The 21807-nt window shown below is 43.5% G+C and overlaps 1 protein-coding gene and 1 pseudogene across 1 annotated transcript; both read left to right on the top strand.

Moving 5' to 3' along the window:
- The first annotated feature begins 8945 nt into the window (after nt 1-8945).
- On the top strand, nt 8946-9535 carry LOC121323446 (annotated as a pseudogene).
- Nucleotides 9536-14159: 4624 nt separating this feature from the next.
- On the top strand, nt 14160-21621 carry eif2b5 (eukaryotic translation initiation factor 2B, subunit 5 epsilon). The gene is made up of 16 exons (XM_041264594.1): nt 14160-14530; nt 15381-15505; nt 15782-15967; nt 16291-16468; nt 16647-16727; nt 16899-16976; nt 17128-17440; nt 17927-18072; nt 18360-18507; nt 18600-18701; nt 18916-19023; nt 19479-19569; nt 19828-19951; nt 20198-20323; nt 20693-20803; nt 21379-21621. Exons 1-16 carry the CDS (start codon nt 14366-14368, stop codon nt 21442-21444), a joined length of 2148 nt encoding a protein of 715 aa, XP_041120528.1. The 5' UTR covers nt 14160-14365; the 3' UTR covers nt 21445-21621.
- Nucleotides 21622-21807: the final 186 nt, after the last annotated feature.

Here is a 21807-nt window from a genome sequence, read left to right as displayed (position 1 = left end):
ATGCCAGGATTTCCTGGATTTGGTACGCTCCTCCTGGGGCAACCCAGCACCTGCACCCTCGGCCTCCAGAACAGCGGAGTCTCTGCTGCACACCGCAGGAGCTCAAGAAGCGGGCCTAGGCGCATTCCCCACCATCGGCGACACGGTTACGATGCTGGTGCAAGGTTCCACCTTTACCAAGGGGGATAAGGTCCCAACATGCTCGTCAAAGCCCTGCAGAACAACGGACTCAATGCTAAAAAAGGCATACGCACTGGCAGCGCTGTCCGTGCGAGCAGCAAACGTCATGGCCATACTGGTGCTGTCCAGTTGTCGGCGAGGCTGCAGGACAGAGCCACGGAGGCAGACACAGGGGAGCTCCAGGCGGTGGCTAAGGCGATGACTGACCTAATAGAGGAGTTAGGTCAGGCATCAGGGAGGTCGCTGGTGGCAATGGTGGCCGCGCACCGGCATTTGTGGCTGACGCAAGCCAAGGTCGTGGAGACCGAGAAGGTGGCGCTGCTGGATGCCCCCATTACACCGGGGCAGACTTTCGGGACGACCATTGATTTGAGCTTTGAGAGATCCTACAAGTCCACAGAGGTCGCCTCAAAGTTCTCACGCCTTCCAGCTTACAGCCAGCGCCCAAGGTGGCATGCACAGCCTACTGGGGTAAAAGGGTCTGAACATCGCCCTCCACCCCAGAGTAGACAATCAGGTAAAGGCAGAGGTAGCGCCAGCGGCAGGGGACCACCGCAGGCCAGGGGTAACCGGTTCCCCGACTGAAGACCAAGGCCAGGAACTAAGAAAGACCCACTCCCTCCCAAGCCCAAGGGAGACCACCACCAAACCCCCCCACATCTGGACTGACCAATGGCAATGACCCATGGCAAGGCTGCACCCAGGACTCCTGGGTGCTATCGACTATGAGACACGGATGCGCTCTACAATTCCACATAGGTCCACCAGAACGTGTACGAATTCTGCGTGCTGCAATTTGGCCTCTCGCTGGCGCCCCGCACATTTTCAGAGTGCATGGATGCAGCACTGGCTCCACTCAGGCTATGGGGTATTCGGATCCTAAACTATCTGGACGATTGGTTGATTTGCGCGCAGTCAAAAGCACGCACAGAGGCGCACAAAAAACAGGTCATAGATCATGTGGCATAGTTGGGGCTCTCAATACATCAACAGAAGAGCAACTTCGTACCATCTCAGTCCACAGTGTTCCTGGGGATCAAACTGAACTCTGTGAGCATGCTTGCCTCACTGTTGGAAGACAGGATTCGGTCTCTGGAGACCACACTCTCCTTATTCAGAGAGGACGCTCTCCTACTGGTCAAACTATATCAAAGGTTGTTGGGGCTGATGGCAGCCGTCTCAAGAATCCTTCCACTAGGGCTGCTGGGAATGCGCCCACTTCAAGCCTGGGTGAATAAGCTCAAGGTGCACCCGGTCTGAGATCGGTACCGGCTGGTGCGAGTGTCCAGACAATGCTGGAAGACACTGGAGTGGTGGCTCCGTCCTGGCAATCTGCGCCTTGGATCTCACTTCAGATACCCTCACAGAAGGGAAGTGATCACTACAGACGCTTCCAGTCTGGCCTGGGGAGCGATCTGGAACGGGAGAGGAATAAGAGGTCAGTGGAAGGGACATTGGCAGCAAGCACAAATAAATGCGCAAGAGCTGCAAGCAATGAGTCTGGCATTATTACATTTTCACCAGCTATTGGCGCACAAACATGTGCTGATCTGGACGGACAACATCACAGTGGTAGCCTACATAAATCACCAAGGCAGCCTGCACTCACTGGGCCTTCACCACGCAGCGCACAGATTCCTGTCCTGGACGCACAGAAACTTGGGTTCCATCAGGGCAGTTCACCTCCCTGGTGTGGACAACAAGGCAGCAGACCTCCTGTCCAGAGGAGCTCCAGACAGCTCGGAGTGGAGGCTGCATCCTCAAGTGGTGGAACAGATTTGGGAGAGGTTTCGGCCAGCATGAGTCGACCTCTTTGCCACAGCCGAGTCCACTCATTGCCCCCTATGGTTCTCCAAGGGGAGAGACACGGGGGTCCCCTGGGAGTAGATGCGCTAGCTCACCCCTGGACACAGGGGCTCTTGTATGCGTTCCCTCCGCTACCATTGACACCCTCCGATACCCCTGACACTAGAGAGGATCAGGGTGGAGAAAGCACAGGTTTTGCTGGTTGCACCCAGATGGCCGAGGCGCCCCTGGTTTGTTCTCCTCTCCGACATGTTGTCGGATCAGCCGTGGCAGCTCCCGCTGCGCAAGGAGCTCCTGAGCCAAGCGGAGGGGGTATTATGGCACCCGAACCCAGCCCAGCCCAGCTCCAACTCTGGGTCTAGCTGTTGAACGGAGCTGTCTATTCAGACGAAGTTTGCCAGATGCAGTAGTAGAAACACTACCATCTGCTAGGGCGCCGAGCACTAGAGCCCAGTACTCATATAAATGGAAAGTTTTCCAAGACTGGTGCCTTGCTGAAGGTCAAGATCCGGTGACTTGCTCGATTGAGATGATATTAACCTTCTTACAACACCTGTTTGACGCAGGAAAATCAGCATCCACTTTGAAGGTATACCTGGCAGCAATATCAGTGGGCCATGACCAAATTGACTCGGTGTCCCCTGAGGCACATTTCCTGGCAGTGCAATTTCTTAAAGGGGCTCGGAGGCTTCGTCCTCCCATGAAAAGTATGGTCCCCAAGTGGGATCTAGAACTGGTACTGCGGGCCCTTATGGGTCCTCCATTTGAACCCATGGCGTCAGCAGAACTGTGCCCTGTTTCATTAAAAGTGGCATTTTTAATAGCCATTACATCTGCCAGACGAGTAAGTGAAAGCCCATGGCGTCAGCAGAACTGTGCCCTGTTTCATTAAAAGTGGCATTTTTAATAGCCATTACATCTGCCAGACGAGTAAGTGAGCTTCTTGCTTTGTCCATCGATGACACATGTATGGCTTTCACTGGAAATGACTCGCGGGAAACATTTAGAGCAAATCCATCCTTTTTGCCAAAGGTGGTATCCTCATTCCATATTAACCAATTATTGGTTTTGGAAACTTTCAGACCTCCCATGCACGAGTCAGAGGAAGACCGTAGACAACATACGCTATGCCCAGTTCGGGCTCTGCGGTGTTATTTGGATAGGACAGCATCCTGGAGACAGTCCAACCAGCTGTTTGTCTGCTACGGGTCCCGCTCTAGAGGTCAGGCCCTATCGAAGCAACGTCTAGCGCACTGGGTGACAGATGCGATATGCTTGGCGTATGAATAGACAGACTCCCCGTTACCGGGGGACATTATGGCCCATTCTACCAGGGGCCAGGCAACTTTGTGGGCTTCCCTTCATGGCGCCTCCTTAGATGAGTTATGCAATGGTGCTACATGGACAGGTAGTCAGACATTTGTGCGTTTTTACCGCCTTGATGTGACAAACCGAACGAGACCCTCTTTGGGCTCTAGAGTTTTGCAGACGGCATGCCCTTAGGCATCATGTGGGCTCTGTTGCTATCGCCGTGGGGCTGTACTGTCGGTAATCTAGAGCCACGACAGCTTTGGTACAGCTTTCCCATTTGGTAATGGTTGTCATTCTAATTGAAAGGGAACGTTAGGTTATTACCATAACCTTGGTTCCCTGAAAGAGAATGACAACCATTACCCTTCGAGGTCGTGTCCCCAGCTGACCTCTGATTTCAAAAGAAAATGGCGATGTGCTACAGTGAGGACGTCCCTCTGCAGCAGGAGGTGGGCGGGACATTCCCCTCACAGCAGGGCCCTGATAGGGCAGCTTTTGTATATTTGCTCAGAGATTGATGGTCAGAGAGGCACTTCACATTCGGTAATGGTTGTCATTCTCTTTCAGGGAACCAGGGTTATGGTAATAACCTAACATTAGCATGATTCGATTAACCCAATAATTGAAGTCAGACTATCTCCGTTCCTCGGCAAGTACAGGCTAAAAGTGTCTCGTTAACTCGATTCCGACTTAAGAAATCCGGGTAATTGCGCGTGCTCGTGCTCTTCAAGGGGAGAATCTCAGAGCACTGAAACAATGGTCTTCACGAAAGATAACGTCAAAAGAGTGAGCAACTTTTTTCAGCCTGACTGAGCAAGAGCTTATAATGAAAAGTTTTGAGGAATATAAAAGCATTATCACAACTAAATGCAACACTCCTGCTGCTGAGAGGAAGCATGGAAAAAAATTGCAGATAAGCTACTGTAAATGCGTAAGTTTTTTTTTTTTTTTAATTTATGGAGCACCGAACATGTAACAGTGATGTCGCATTATCTGTCACAGATCATCTGAGAATAATTGAGGTCAAGTCATGGATGATGTACAGTATTATCCAAAGTCTAACACCTACTGTCTAGCACTGGCATTGTATAATTGTCATTAAAATGCTGGATTATTTGCATCAGTTGCTGAATTGTAGCTCATTTTTAATTTCATGTAAGTGATAACGTCATAAGTACCTGTACATTAATGCTGTGAAAGGATTTCCTGTTCACAAAATACCTTATTTGGTCCTCAGGGTGCCTTGATGGGGATCTGACTGCAGTCCACATCACCAGTGACGTTGGGGAACAAATGCATAATAATGTAGCCTACTTAATAAACAATAATGATGGGTTTACCTATTCATTAAATTGCATATTACCTAGTAAATTACCTGCGACTGCATTGAAACCCTCTTTGATGGCGTTTCCCCTTGTATGTCCCGGAAATGTGATGAACACATTAAGAAATCTCTTTAGGTCGAGATAGACTCTTCGGACTGCACGGCATGCAGCGGCTTTGCCGATATTTTCAGCATCGCCGCCTGAGTATAGGAATGCGCCACTAGCAAAAAAGCACCAGGTGGTATGGGCAATGGCTCAAGTAGATTTAGTAGGTAAATGATACCTTGCCAACCAAATCTATAGCTCTCAAATACAAAACATCTGAATGATGCAAAGGATCATGGCGATCTCTCAATATTCTTTCCCTACAAAAAGCTAATCTAATTAAAATTACTCCTTGATCTATGGGATCTCTAAGGAAGGGCGCTGCCATTTTAGAGGGGTGTGTCAAGTGCTTTCGTTGGGTAGAAGTACAAGTTTTTATACACAGATCCGGCTAACTTTATGTTACCCTGCGCTGGAGCAGGTTTAAGATTAAGTCGGCTAGACTTTAAGCTTACTGCGAGGAACAGAAAAAGCCAGACTTCTGTCAAGTTATCCTGAGAGTTATCCAGCTAACTCAGCTAGCCAGCTATGAGGAACAGGGCCCAGGTCTGGTATACAGTCACGTGGGATGTTGACTTTCAATCCACGCCCACTACAGCGCTTCAGTGCGGGTGTTGTAAACAATAGTTCCCACCGTACACATTTTCCCACCCCAACTTCTGGTTCCGTCGCAGGATTTGATATCACAGTAGGAACCCTAGGGACCCCCTGTCATGGTCGACAATGACATAGCCTGGATTCGAACCTGCGATCTCCAGGCTATAGGGCGCATCCTGTACTCTACGCAGAGCACTTTTCTGGATGCATCACTCAGGAGACCCTCACTATCAAATTCTTCGATACGGCCCAACGTTGCCGTAATGTATAGGTAGTACTATACTGTATTGTTTACACACACACACACACACACACACACACACACACACACACACACACACGGTTGATGGAGAAACCAAAAAATAATAATAATTATACTTCTGTACTTTAGCTTGCAGCTGTTTGAATAACTTAGTGACATGAGTCTGCAGGAGGTCTGGATTTTAGATGTGACTGGCACAATTCTCTCTTTTTCTTATATATATATATATATATATATATATATATATATATATATGCTCTTTCCATGAAATAGACTGACAAGGTGAATCCAGGTGAAAGCTTCATCTCCACTTCAATCAGTGTAGATGAAGGGGAGACAGGTTAAAGAAGGATTTTTAAGCCTTGACACAATTGAGACACAGATTGTGTATGTGTGCCATTCAGAGGGTAAATGGGCAAGACAAAAGATTTAAGTGCCTTTGAATGGGGTAGTATGGTAGAAGGTGCCAGACGCGCCGGTTTGAGCATGTCAAGAACTGCAACGCTGCTGGGTTTTTCACGCTCAGCAGTTTCCTGTGTGTATAAAGGATGGTCCACCACCCAAAGGACATCCAGCCAACGGCAGGCCAGTGGTCGAAAACGGCTCATTGATGAAAGAGGCCAAAGGAGGCTGACACAAATTGTGCAGAGCAACAGACGGGCTACAATTAGTCAACTGAGTCCAGTACAACATTGGTACCCGAAAGACCCATAAAAGAATGCACAACTCATCGTACTTTGACACAAATGGGGTATGGCAGCCGATGACCTAACAGAGTTCCACTTCTTTCAGCAAAACACAAGAAACTGTGGTTGCAGTGGGCTAAGGAACGGAAACACTGGACACTGGAGGATTGGAAAAATATTGCCTGGTCTGATAAATCCCGGTTCCTGCTGTTTCACACTGATGGGAGGACTAGGGTATGGAGAAAACCACATGAGTACATGCATCCATCATGCTGCATGTCAACATTGCTGGCTGGTGGTGGTGGTGTGATGGTGTGGGGTGTGTTTTCATGGCACACATTGGGCCCCTTGATAAAAATGGAGCAACATGTGAATGCCACAGGATATCTGAACATCATTGCCAATCAGGTGCATCCCTTCATGGCAGCAATGTATCCATCTGCTAATAGATTTTTTCAGCAGGATAATGCCCCATGCCACAAGACTAGGATTGTCCAGGAATGGTTCCATGAACATGACAGTGAATTCAGCTTACTGCAGTGGCCTGCCCAGTCACCAGATCTCAATCCAATTGAGCATCTGTGGGATGAGATGGAACGAGCTATTCGGAGTAGAGATCCACTACCAGCCAACTTGACACAACTGTGGGAAGCACTGGAGTCAGAATGGGCCAGCATCCCTGTGGAACGCTTTCGACACCTGGTAGAGTCCATGCCCCATTGAATTGAGGCTGTTCTGAGGGCAAAAGGGGGTGCAACTCAATATTCGGAAGGTGTTCCTAATGTTTTGTACACTCAGTTCACTAAAAACTTATTTCACATGCAAGGTGTGCTAATTAAACAATTAATAGTTAAATTATATGTGAATGTGTTACAATTAATTCATTTAGTTCCATAAGAGGAAAATGCAACTGGAATTATACTCAATGGTTCCTTGAAGCTTAGACTCTTGGTAGGCTGGTTTGGAACTAAACTGTTAACGTGTACAGTGAAAGATTCTTCTCTCTTGCAACAAAGTCTTCAATCCCTGATAGGATCAACAACCCGTACTCATCCATTCTGTTCTCTACACTGAATCGTTAGCTACGCAGGTAGCCAGCTGGGCACAGTCTCTTATGATTACTGTGGCTTACAGCAGACTATGGCAGTAGTTCTCCAACCAGGCCTTGGTTTCTTTGCCTTTGGTAGCTGACTCATATGAAACTCTATTCCTCTCCCTTGAATCTGTCCTTGGTCGGAGTACCGGAGTTGCAGCTTTGCTTAGCAGGGTGACACTTTTCTCTTATACTAGCTCTCCCCACGAGGTCATTTGTAGATTTGTGTCTGATTATTCATGTTCCTTTGATTTTTAATGTCTTCTCCCACCTCGGACATACTTGCTTTATGTTTTCCTTGCCGTCAGCTTTTTGTTTCAGTTGTGATTTATCTGTACATAAGTCAACTGTCCTCTCATTGCCTAATCCAGTCCAGATGTCACCCAGTTCAATGGTCACACAGTTCAGTCTGCCAGAAAAGGGGCCCTACTTTCTCAAGTTTGACTCATGGGATTATCCATAACTTTCATACCTGTATAGCAGTTTATCATGAAAAGAAAGGCAGGTAAATTGCCAACACTTTTTGCCCCCCAAAAATTTTAGTTTGTAATGCAGTTGCATTTTAAAAACTACTAATAGGAGGCACAATAAAAGTTTAACTCTTTTAGCCCAATGTCACAGAAACAATATATATTTTACATTCATCTCCATGATAAGACAATACCTAAATCCTACTGTGAGAGTGATGGCTGGTGGATGATGTCAGACCAGGGAAATGAAACCACAAACTCAGGTAAAAGCACGGTTGTGCCACACCCACCCCGAACGGTGAAAGGTACAAGCTTTTATACATGTGACCCTGACAAATAATTATAAACACTCAAGCAATAATTAAATAAACAGCACCAGCCACATTCTCACAAACTGTCTGGCAGATACGAGCTGCTATCATCACATCTGCCACACCCCATTTAAACCTCATAACAATAACAAAGCAAACACATTGTATTTTTAAATAAATAAAAAGTGCTTTTCGTCGTCATATTTGATATATAATAAAAACAATACAAAACAAACACATTTTACAGCAGGGCCAAACAGTTTCCCTTTACTGTATATCACCTGTCAATGCAATAAAGGTTAACTACAAAATAACCAGCATTAATTAAAAATGTTACATTTCAGTCTTTCTCCTTTGACAGCAACAACAAAAGATTTGCCAACAACGGCAACTACAGCAACAACTACATCAACCACAACAACAGCTGCAACAACTACAGCAACAGCTGCACCAAATACAACACCTGAACCAACTACAACAACATCTGAACCAACTACAAAAACTGAACCAACTACAACAACTGAAACAACTACAACTGAACCAACTACAACACCTGAAACAACTACAACAACACCTGAACCAACTACAACAACTGAACCAACTACAACAACATCTGAACCAACTACAACAGCATCTGAACCAACTACAACAACACTGAACAACTAACAACTGCACAACACCAACACCAGAACCAACTACAACAACATCTGAACCAACTACAACAACACCTGAACCAACTACAACACCTGAACCAACTACAACAACCCTGAACCAACTACAACAACATCTGAACCAACTACAACAACACCTGCACCAACTACAACAACAACCTGCACCAACTACAACAACATCTGAACCAACTACAACAACAACTGCACCAACTACAACAACTCAACCAACTGCAACACCAGAACCAACAACAACACCTGCACCAACTACAACACCTGAACCAACTACAACAACTGAACCAACTACAACACCTGAACCAACTACAACAACACCTGAACCAACAACAACAACAACACCTGCACCAACTACAACAACACCTGCACCAACTACAACAACTGCACCAACTACAACAACTGCACCAACTACAACAACATCTGCACCAACTACAACAACACCTGCACCAACTACAACAACCTGCACCAACTACAACAACACCTGCACCAACTACAACACCTGAAACCAACTACAGCAACACCTGAACCAACAGCACCAGTATCAACTACAGCAACACCTTCATCAACAACACCTGCACTAACTACAACTACCTGAAACAACTACATCAACACCTGTACCAACAGCACCAGTATCAACTACAACAACACCTTCATCAACAACACCTGCACCAACTACAACACCTGAAACAACTACATCAACACCTGCACCAACTAGCACCAGTATCAACTACAACAACACCTGCATCAACTAAACACCCTGCACCAACTACAACACCTGCAACAACTACATCAACACCAACTGTACCAACAGCACCAGTACAACTACAACAGCACCATCATCAACAACACCTGCACCAACTACAACACCTGCATCAATTACAACACCTGCATCAACTACAACATTTGCATCAACTAGAACAACATCTGCATCAACTACAATAGCACCTGCATCAACTGCAACCTGCATCAACTACAACAGCACCTACACAACTAAACAGCACCTGCATCAACTACAACAGCACCTGCATCAACTACAACAGCACCTGCATCAACTACAACAACTCCTGAAACAACTACATCAACACCTGTACCAACAGCACCAGTATCAACTACAACAACACCTTCATCAACAACACCTGCACTAACTACAACACCTGAAACAACTACATCAACACCTGTACCAACAGCACCAGTATCAACTACAACAACACCTTCATCAACAACACCTGCACCAACTACAACACCTGAAACAACTACATCAACACCTGTACCAACAGCACCAGTATCAACTACAACAACACCTTCATCAACAACACCTGCACCAACTACAACACCTGAAACAACTACATCAACACCTGTACCAACAGCACCAGTATCAACTACAACAACACCTTCATCAACAACACCTGCACCAACTACAACAACCTGAAACAACTACATCAACACCTGCACCAACAGCACCAGTATCAACTACAACAACACCTTCATCAACAACACCTGCACCAACTACAACAACAACTGAAACAACTACATCAACACCTGCACCAACAGCACCAGTATCAACTACAACAACACCTTCATCAACAACACCTACACCAACTACAACAACCTGAAACAACTACATCAACACCTGCACCAACAGCACCAGTATCAACTACAACAACACCTGCATCAACAACACCTGCACCAACTACAACAACCTGAACCAACTACAACAACACCTGCACCAACTACAACAACAACACCAACTACAACAACAACTTCACCAACAACACACCTGCACCAACTACAACAACACCTGAACCAACTACAACAACACCTGCACCAACTACACCAACACCTGCATCAACTACAACAACACCTTCACCAACAACACCTGCACAACTACAACCCTGAAACAACTACATCAACACCTGCACCAACAGCACCAGTATCAACTACAACAACACCTTCATCAACAACACCTGCACTAACTACAACACCTGAAACAACTACATCAACACCTGTACCAACAGCACCAGTATCAACTACAACAACACCTTCATCAACAACACCTGCACCAACTACAACTCCTGAAACAACTACATCAACACCTGTACCAACAGCACCAGTATCAACTACAACAACACCTTCATCAACAACACCTGCACCAACTACAACAACCTGAAACAACTACATCAACACCTGTACCAACAGCACCAGTATCAACTACAACAACACCTTCATCAACAACACCTGCACCAACTACAACACCTGAAACAACTACATCAACACCTGTACCAACAGCACCAGTATCAACTACAACAACACCTTCATCAACAACACCTGCACCATCTACAACTCCTGAAACAACTACATCAACACCTGTACCAACAGCACCAGTATCAACTACAACAACACCGTCATCAACAACACCTGCACCAACTACAACTCCTGAAACAACTACATCAACACCTGTACCAAAAGCACCAGTATCAACTACAACAGCAACTTCATCAACAACACCTGCACTAACTACAGCACCTGTACCAAAAGCACCAGTATCAACAACAACAGCACCTTTATCAACAACACCTAAAACTACTACCTCAACACCTGTACCAACTACAACACCACCTGAAACAACTACATCAGCATCTGCACCAACTACAATATTAACAACAACAGGTAACAGACTAACGATACTGATACAATACGTTTTGGTTTAGTATATACCGATATGATTACATTTTCTGTCCTAACTCACTTTTCAACTCCGGTACAAGACCGATACTGTGGCAATGTACCTGTACACACTTAAGCTGTTTTCTAGCAATACACTTACATCAGAGATATTCTGTATTATTACACCAAGATACTCAACTCCACTAATTCTGTTCACAGTCAGCACAGGGGTGGTAGCAGTGAGCCAAGCTTAAATAATAATTGGATAACTTAAATTGGGAGAAAATTATAAAAAATAATTGGCGACTACTAAATTTAAAAAAAAAGGTAGATATTTCAATTAAATCGATCAGGAATCAAACGTTTAACCGTGAACACTTTAGTCACAAATATCATTGTCTGCACCCTGCTAGCAATTAGCAATTGGGTCATCGCTCTGGCTGCAGATAGGGTAACAGGAGGAGATGCAGTAGCAATAGTGACATTTACAAGTTTGGTGATAAAAAATTTCTACTAAAGAGACATCCTTTGCAACATTTCACTATTTTACAGTAAGTCAGTAAAAGATTTTGTTCCACTTTAAGATGTTTGTTTTATGATTTCTGCAGGTGGGCTGAATGTTACTCTGAGAATGAAATTATCTGTTTCTGCATCAGCCATAAAACAAGAAAAGGAACTGGAAAGCATTATTTTACCAGAGGTACTGTAGGCGGTTATTTCAGTGGCATAATTGTACCTGTCACAACAGACTTCATCATTTAAACAAAGAATATATATATATATATATATATATATATATATATATATATATATATATATATATATATATATATATATATAAAATTAAAAAAACACACACAGCTTAATTGTATTTCATTATTTCTGAATGGGCTGAGATTTAAGTAGAAATATGTATGTAGCTTTGTGCATGTCAGTCAGTGTCAGTTATATCAAATACCCTGGATAAAGGTATGTGAACCGTGACAAATACATGGAAGTTCTCATTTTACAAATGATGGTTATTTCAATGCAATAGAATGTCTACAGCATGCTTGATTTTTGAATGGGTTACACATATGAAATGAACAACAAAGTCTAGCCATAAACAAACCTGTTTCAAAGATGTTTTTACTTTTATTGCAGATTTTTAAAAAGTATATTGAGCAGTATCTTGCAGACAACAGGTTTAATTTAAACTCGTACTGAAGAAAACAACTCTGATTCACTACAAGTCTTCTCAGGAAAACCATCACTTCACTATCAGAAACGAATGCCAAGAAAATACACATGGACAATTTTATGTATCCCCTACTCTATGTTTTCAAAGTGTTCACTTTCATTTCTATTTTTAATATAATAATATAATTCATGTTGAAACATTAACATGGAGGCATCTATCTATCTCAAAAACGTCAGACCAGACTGAATACATTCGTTTGAAGCTGTGCAGTGAATGACTTCTGTGTGCAGGTCTGTTTATTTTTATTAAGCAAGGCAGTTGAAATTAGTTTTGTTTGTCCAGGCACCTTGTATCTTTCTTTCTGTATATAGAGTGAATTGAAATCAGGGCATTATCTGTGTCATTATCTATTGCTGTGTGGTCCTGTGGTTAAAGAAACAGCCATGTAACCAGGAAGTACCCAGTTCATATCTCAGCTCAGCCACTGCCTCATTGTGTGACCCTGAGCAAGTCACTTAACCTCTTTGTACTGTCTTTCAGGTGAGACACTGTTGTAAGTGACTCTGCAGCTGATGCATAGTTCACACACACACTAGTCTTGTATCTTGTAAAACTCTTTGCGATGGTGGTCCACTTGTTTAAGTTCTTTATTAATTTGTTCAGTGTTGCATTATTATTATTATTATTATTATTTATTATTATTATTATTATTATTATTATTATTTATATTTCATATCTGCATGGTTGTAAAATTGAGCAATTTTTATTTTTTAAAAAGTTAACTGTAAAAAAAAAAGTTAAAAATTTAAATCTAACAGCACCACATTTTTTTTAATATTGCATAGTAATAATGTTGTTTCAATGTTGAAAATGATTTATACAGACCAAGTTGATACAGAATTAACTCGATGAACAAAAACTAAGTTGAATCAATGTAACTGTCAATGTCGTTTCAACGTTGATTCAATGAGAGCTTGCTGTCTGGGAAGTACAGTGTCGTGGTGACATTTCAAGTGACTGCAATACTAGTTCGGGAAGGCAAGTGAATATTTCGTTTGATAAAAAAAATAAATAAATAAAAATGCACGTGTTTGTACGCTTTCTGGAAATTCTGACCATTTATAGGCAGCCCTTAGTTCCTTCACTGTACAAGTCCATTGAAGTCATTTTAATTGCAATGACCTATAATTAACCTACTTAGAATAACTTCTTCTCTTCTGTTTTACCCTGGTTAATTTTGTAATAATGTTGTGTTGTGAGAACTGAGGAAACGTAACTTAATCCAACAGGTTTAATTCAACAACACAGGAGCCAGCAGCATGAACGATGAGGTCAGTAACACACGTTTCCTTTCTCTTTCACTTCCTGTGTAGTATCGATACATAGTGACATCTACTGGCCTTTTGCGGTACAACACCACAAATACCCTCTCCCTCTCCCTCTCCTTTCCTTTCATCTCACTTTCTCTGCTATCAGTGCGACTTTAGCAGCCTCGTCATATATCTCGCTGCTGTAACCCAAATAAAACAACTTTAGTCGCCACTTAGTCCAGAAAAAGCGTTTACATTCATTCACTTCACCAACCCCGCTGCAGCGCTGAACACGCATCATCGAGGAATATTACGTCATTAAAAGGCGCACACGGAAGTTATCACACTGCACAGAAAGAGCGAGGAATACGAGCAAAGAAAGATGGCAGGCAGAGCTGCAAAGCAGGGCCGGTCAAATCCCAACACTGCTAATCCGGGCAAGAGGGGTCCTGTCGGGCAGGATGAAGAGGAGCAGCCGCTGCAGGCAGTTCTGATTGCTGACAGCTTCAACAGGAGGTTTTTCCCGATCTCCAAGGACCAGCCTAGGGTCAGTAAACATATGGTTGCTGTATCGTGCTTGGATTTGCAACAGATTGTACTGTAATCTGAAGCGGTCGAGCTGTCATTCAGCACTTCGTTATTATTGCTTTAGCACATTTCACACTGTACACGCAACCCTCTGTATTGCAAAAACCGGACCCCTGCGTTTACTATTTGACGTTGTTTCATCATTTCAGTGACTTACCGAGTTGCACTAGACACTGAAGTACTTGTAGTGGTGGTTTATCGTATATCATACAGTGTTTGTGCACACTGTGCCGTCATCTGACAGGATCATTTGTGTTTTTACTACATACTACCTCCCGCTATGTATTGTCATTTGATAAAGTTACATTTTCCCCTCAGTTTTCAGCGGTGTTATATACCAGTAGTTCTAGTTTGTATGTGGATCACAGCACACTCGTCACCAGCGTGTTTATACACTTAAGTTGTGCATCTATATCAGCGTGCAATGGCCTCCATTGCTGGCTTGTTTGGCTTAAGGAGCATGACCGCATCATCTAAAAAAAAGTAAAAATGGGATGGAAATGAGACTCAAGCAGCTTGAGCCATCCCAGGATTTTACTATCCACTTCATTTAGCCCTCCCAAGCTTCTAATTTCTGTCTGTGACACTGCAGGGCAGGGATTAAGATTCCTATTACATAGCAGTTTCACCCATTCCAGGTTTTATTACAAGCTTGATTAGCCACAGTGTGTGTAGGTAACAATCTCTGGTGTATTTTATTAAACTCCTAGTAAAACCAGGAAGGGCGCAAACAGCTGCAATGGGAGTTCCATCCCTGGACAGTATGAACAGTTGAATAGTTAAACCGATGTCTTGTTTCGCACCCCCAGGCTCTGCTTCCACTGGCCAACGTGGCGATGATCGACTACACCTTGGAGTTCCTCACAGCCGCCGGCGTCCAGGAAACCTTTATCTTCCTCTGCTGGATGTCCAATAAAATCAAAGAGCACCTCCAGTATGCAGCTCTGCTTTATCGCTCATCCATGAGCCTCTTTAAGCAAGTTGGCTCTTATTGAAAAGCCATCCACATTAATGCATCATAGGCTTCATATATTAAAAATAATACATCAGGATTATTCAACCAGGAGATTCACGCATAAAGACGAGGCCTTGTTTACAAGAGTCTGTCAATGAAGACATCATGTTGAGATGTCACTGGAGGGAGGATATGATTGATTCTATGTATCTGTCCTTCACAAACAAACCTCAGATGTGTTTTGTTTTTGTACAGGAAATCGAAGTGGTGCCGGCCCACCTCCTCTAACACTGTGCACATCATCACCTCAGAGCTGTACCGCTCCCTGGGGGATGTGCTGCGGGACGTCGACGCCAAAACACTCGTCCGCTCTGACTTCCTCCTTGTCTGCGGGGATGTCGTGTCCAACATTGACATCACGCCAGCCCTTCAGGAGCACAGGTGAGTGTGAATCACAACGCACCACCCAGCACCGGACCACAGGTGTCATAGAAACTCCCATTGCATAGCAGTACTGTGAGTATAATCAGACACACCGGAGTGTTACCTAGTCAGTTCTAGGTTTCTATTAAGACCTTTTTTTTGTCTTTAGGCACAACTGACATTTTTTTCCTATACTGTGCATATTGGCCAATTGAGGTCACAGCAGATGGGAATGGCTGTGTTCATCCCTGTTGCACACACTCCCCAGGCAGCTCTGTCCAACCTGCAGGGTTGTATTTATACTTTATTATTATTATTGTGTTATTATTATTCTCGCCAAGGAACCGTCGCAAGAAGGAAAAAAACATTTCCGTGATGACCATGATTTTCAAAGAGTCCACTCCAGGCCACAGGTCTCGTTGTCAGGAGGATGACATCATCGTTGCCATAGAAAGCAAGACCAATCGGGTTCTCCACTACCAGAAAACTCTTGGGCTGAAAAAACTCCAGTTCCCAATGGTAGGCATGCTTTTAGGGCTTGGGTGCGGCCCAGTCTTCTTTAGGGTGCATTTAGGGCTTTTTAAATGCCTGACTGTACAGGAGCATGAGGCATTATATTCATACTGTAGAGTGAGCTTCACTGTTGTCTTCTCTTCAAATCAGTCATGACACACTTTTTTCCTCCGCTTTTTTGCAGAATATTTTTCATAATGGAAGTAACGAGATTGAAATTCGCTACGACCTGCTCGACTGCCACATTAGCATCTGTTCACCGCAGGTAAATCTGCCTCTTCAAGTGGCTGAACTCTCCATTATAGGACCAGAGATGCTTGAAACAGAAGCTCACTGTATGAATGCAAAATAAACCCTCTTAAGCTACAAAAAATACTGGGCTAATTTCCAAAAAGGGGCTAAATGATTTATTATTTACTTAATTATTTATTTTCAGGTTGCAGAGTTATTCACAGACAATTTCGACTACCAGACAAGAAATGACTTTGTCCGGGGGCTTCTTGTTAATGAAGAGGTACTCCTTTTAACTTGCTTTCAAAGTTGTCATGACAGTAACCTGTGCTAGGCCTTTTATTCCAGATTGACTCTTGTTTAAGTGTGTAGGTACATTAGCGTAATGCATTTTTGTTTGAAGTGCAATTCATTGCCTCTCTCTGGGGCTTCAGATTCTAGGGAACCAGATCCACCTCCACGTGACGGGAGAGCAGTACGGCGCCAGGGTGTCTAACCTGCTCATGTACGATGCCGTCTCCTCGGATGTCGTGCGCCGCTGGGTGTACCCTCTCACCCCGGAGATGAACTTCACAGACGAGGAAGGGCAGGCCTGCACCCACTCCCGGCGCAATGTGTACCGCGGGGCCGACGTCAGCCTGGGTCACGGCAGCCAGATGGTGGAGAACGTGCTGATTGGCCGGGGAACCATCATTGGCTCCAATTGCCAAATCTCCAACAGTGTCATCGGCAACAACTGTACCATCGGTATACCGAAACACTCGAAACATAAACATGCAATTCCAATAAATCCTTTGGCTGTATAATACAGAACATTGAGTTGAGTTAGTGTTGGGATGGCATGCACAAGCTTCTTTGGGTTACCAATAGCTTTCTAGCCAGCACAGTTAACCAAGTTGGATCCCATGACTTGCTGCTATGCATTTGCCTTTGCATTTAACTTAATTTCCCTGCTTCCAGGTTATAAAAAGAACATTGTTCTGATATTGAATTATCTTGCCATCTGTTTCCAGCTTCAATTTTAATAAGATTAAAAAAAAAAAAAAAATCATGTTCTCTAACCATGCTGGTATATCTGATCATTTTGACATCAGTGGATAAAAATCAGTTCATTAAGAAACATTAGTGAATTAACATTTTATTTTTTTATGATTCATCAGGTGATTGAACTTTTTCTGTCAGCCACTGTTTTTTTGTTGTGAATATATGCTCAGTTCCTGACTTCTTTTACAGGGGACAATGTAATCCTGGACAGGGCTTACATCTGGAATAATGTGTGCATCGCCAACAACTCTAACGTCACACAGTGCGTGCTTTGTGACCATGTGGAGGTGAAGCAGGGGGTCACCCTGAAGCAGCACTGCGTCCTTGCATTTAATGTGAGTCTTTGCATACTCTCGTATACATGTGAGTGCAGTCCTTGCAAAAGTTTCATGGTATGTTAGTATTTTCCCCATGCGTTTTCCCATGGTCATACTGTGCATTGACCACAGTTCACCGTGCCATGCTTATTAATATGCTTTTCCATACCTCGCTGTTCTTTACAATGCGTGCCTATGCTTTATTCCACTTTGCTCTGATATGATTATGGTAACCTTGTATTTGAGAGAGCCCAGTGGTTATAGGAACAGTTCTGGATATGTGTGTTTGTTTCCCCCGTTGATAGGTGGCAGTCGGGCCAAATCTGACTCTCCCAGAAGGGACTGTAGTTTCAATGCACCATCCCGATGAAGAGGACGAGGATGACGACGAAGATGAGTTCCTTAGTGATGACGCTGGGGTCAACAATGACCCGTTAAAAACAAAAACTAAAGGTATAGGCCTGGACTCTTAAGCAGAACACTGTCTTTGGCCCTGTGGGTTTGTTTTTTAAGCCTGTACATTGAGGTCTTGTGTTTGTTGCCAGGTTACAGTTCTGCTGAGGTGGGGTCGGAGGGCAAAGGTTACATCTGGAGAACAGTCAATGTGTCGGAGGCAGAAGAAGACGAGTTATCGCAGGGTCTGTGGGGTACGTTCCGACATCTCTAGTTAAACTCCCAGTAAAACCTGGAATTGCTCAAACGGTTCTACAGTCTTATTAATGTCTCTGCAGAGTAAATATATTTCTATGCTAATGCCTTGACCGCTGTTGCAATATGTACTGCAGCTTTCTGTCCTGTAATTCCCCTCGTTGATCTGGAGCAGATAACGTTTTGTCCTGTGGCTGCGTCTTGTCCTGACAGGTCTGACAGTGAACCCAGACCCAGAGAGTGAGAGCGAAAGTGAAGTGAGCGAGGGCTCCCAGGAGCAGGACAGCAGGACCGCATCTCCCGAGCTTGATGATATCAACGGTGAGAGGGCCAAGTGATCCCAGAGGCTCCTTTACCATTACTGAGGCTAGCATTTCAAAAAGTACAAATTTCAACAGTTACAAGTTAAGATATTTTGGATTTTAACATAACTTTTTTTGGTACATGTCTAGCCTATATAAAATTATGAAAAGAAATTCACATGTCCTAACGTCCACAGAAACCAGAAGCTGGAAAAAACCTTTTCGATTTGTCCTTAAGAAGATGGCATAGTGATTTACATGGAAAACTAATTTAATACTACATCCGGTGGCATCTCTTTTTGGTGTGTGTGTATTCGCGTGATTGTTGGAGCCAGATCAGATAATATAAGTATTGGATCTCGCACGGAATCAGTCTGCTGAACAGCACAACCACCACTACTTAAATGCACAAGAACACCTGACTTGAAAACGGGAAAGGAAAACAATGAAACTTGTTTGTGTGTGTCTCTGCAGTTTTCCAGGTGGAGGTGATGGGGACGTTACAGAGGGGCATGGAGGAGAGCATTGGCTGTGACAATCTAGTACTGGAGATAAACTCCCTGAAGTAAGCCATACCCCTGTCCCAGGGCTTCTTCATTCCTATAATCTGAAAAGAACTGTCCATTTTAATACCCCCAGCTCTTCTGTCTTGTCCTTGAATGTGAACAGGCTTATGAAACAGCAGCTTATATTCAAGAGAGTTTAACTGGCAAGCTTCACACAGACAAAATAACACCCTTGCAAAAGTATTTCAGCAACAATGAAAATATTGTAATCATATTTATAGTATGCCTGCAAATATATGTATTTGTTTTGATCTTAGGTACGCCTACAACATCACTTTGAAGGAGGTGATGCAGATCCTCACTAAAGTGGTTTTGGAGTTTCCGATACAGCAGCAAGGACAGGAACTGACATCCTCTCAGTACAACCCCCTCCTCTTTCCTGTACGTATCCACGAGACTGGAGAGAGGAGTGTGAGGTCCCCACCCCTACAGTTCAAACTTGAGTCAGAACACAAAACCGAGCACTTCAACTCCTTAATTTGTATAGAAACATATGCAATTGATTCTAACCTGCAGTCTTAAGTTGACGTATTAAAAATGTACACAATATGCACTTGGAAGACTTAAATGCTGTGAACCAATCGTGTGTACATGTTTTAATTCGATTGGTTCTTTTTATCCCTTCAGCTGTTGAAGAGATGGACCCCTGTGTTTAAAAACTATGTTAAGAGAGCACAGGACCACATGGACTGCCTGGCTGCCATTGAAGAGTTTTTCCTGGAGCGAGATGCACTGTGGGCAGCTATGGTCAAAGTGAGCCCTACTTTCTATTTCTTTTTACTCATGGGTCTTGGCTGAAGCAGTTGTTTTACTTGTTTTTCTTATAAGTACTGCATAGGTGCAGAGGTCCCAGAAGAATTATTTGCAATTAAAATTAGTACAATTCATATCTGAAGTTGCTTTTAGCCACAGGTTCGACTCATTGCTCTGTCCCTGCTGTGTTTTATGATTGATTATGTGTTTGTTTTTTATACTCTATTTGTTGTGTTTGATGTTGTTTCCTGTGACTGTGTACTGAGCCTTTTGTCAGGTTGTAGTTGTCAATGAGAATTCTCAATTGACTCATCTGGATAAAGGTTTTGATTGATTGATTTATTGCTTTCTTTTTTTTTCTTTTCCAAGGTCTTGATGGCTTTCTACCAGCAGGAAATTTTAGCAGAAGAAGCTATCCTCCGATGGTTTTCCCAGGGGGTGACATCAGATAAGAGCAAATTGCTGCGCAAAAACCAGGGGGTAAGTCAGCGCTGGGTGGGAGAGAAGGTCCAGATCCTCACTATAAGGTTCAAAACCGGGGGTAAGTCAGCGCTGAGTTGGAGTGAGGGTCCTGATCCTGTCACAGTAAGGTACAGTGAAGGGCATGTCGAACCACGTCTACAAAGAAGGCAATTGCAACTCAAACCCACTGAATACCACCATGTATTGGTGCCGGGTAATTGCACTGTAATAACTGGGTGATTAACTGTCAATAACTGCTGTTACATGAGAACTGCTGTGTAATCACGTGGTAGTAGCATTTAACGTTTTACCCGATGTAATTACTTGGTGTCAGCATGGTACACTAATGACACACATTTCATTAGTGGTTAGTAGGTAAGATAAGAAACCATGGTAGTTATCCAGTTATTACATGGTTATGTATGTCCCATAATCTGAAGTACTACCAATTTAGATCTTTACTCATTCTGTGCTCTAAGGGAAGCAAGTGTCTATTCCATTGCCTACACATGAAATAACTCTCCCCGTAGCTGACATGTCTCTGCTTTTTTTTTTTTTTTTTTTTTTTTTTTTTTTTTTTATCCACTTACCAGATCCAGAAATTTATCCAGTGGTTGGAAGAAGCAGAGGATGAATCTTCTGAAGAAGACGGAAAGTAAAAGCTTTTCTAAAGAGGGTGTAGGTGTTTCCCGGCGCTTAAAGGGACACCCTCCCAATCTGTAGATGCGTCTGACTAGCTCTTGAGAAGCTGTGAGCATTTTACGAGGAGATCCGACTCAGTTAAAGGAATACTTGGTATGTGGTGCTGAGCAGCATCATTCTCTGTGTACTGGACAGTCGTTTTTTTTCAGTTTGTAAAACAACATATTTCCGAGGCATTTGCTTTTAAATAAGGAAATTAAAAAAAAAATGTTTGGAGATATAAACTGCTGCAAATTCTGCAGTGAACCAGATTTGTTTTCTGCAACAAAGACATGCACAAGATAAAAATAAAGTTTCAATAATATGAAAAATTAAATAAG

The sequence above is a fragment of the Polyodon spathula genome, chromosome 11, assembly GCF_017654505.1.
Source record: "Polyodon spathula isolate WHYD16114869_AA chromosome 11, ASM1765450v1, whole genome shotgun sequence".
NCBI lineage: Eukaryota > Metazoa > Chordata > Actinopteri > Acipenseriformes > Polyodontidae > Polyodon > Polyodon spathula.
Note: the sequence above shows the minus strand (reverse complement) of the source record. Positions and strands in the feature narration are given on the sequence as shown.

Excerpts from the sequence above, each read along its gene's own strand:
- eif2b5 (XM_041264594.1), top strand. The coding sequence starts at position 14,366 with ATGGCAGGCAGAGCTGCAAAGCAGGGCCGGTCAAATCCCAACACTGCT. Across the intron at positions 16,728-16,898 it reads TTAGCATCTGTTCACCGCAG|GTTGCAGAGTTATTCACAGA; the intron begins GTAAATCTGCCT and ends ATTTATTTTCAG. Across the intron at positions 19,952-20,197 it reads ACAACCCCCTCCTCTTTCCT|CTGTTGAAGAGATGGACCCC; the intron begins GTACGTATCCAC and ends TTATCCCTTCAG.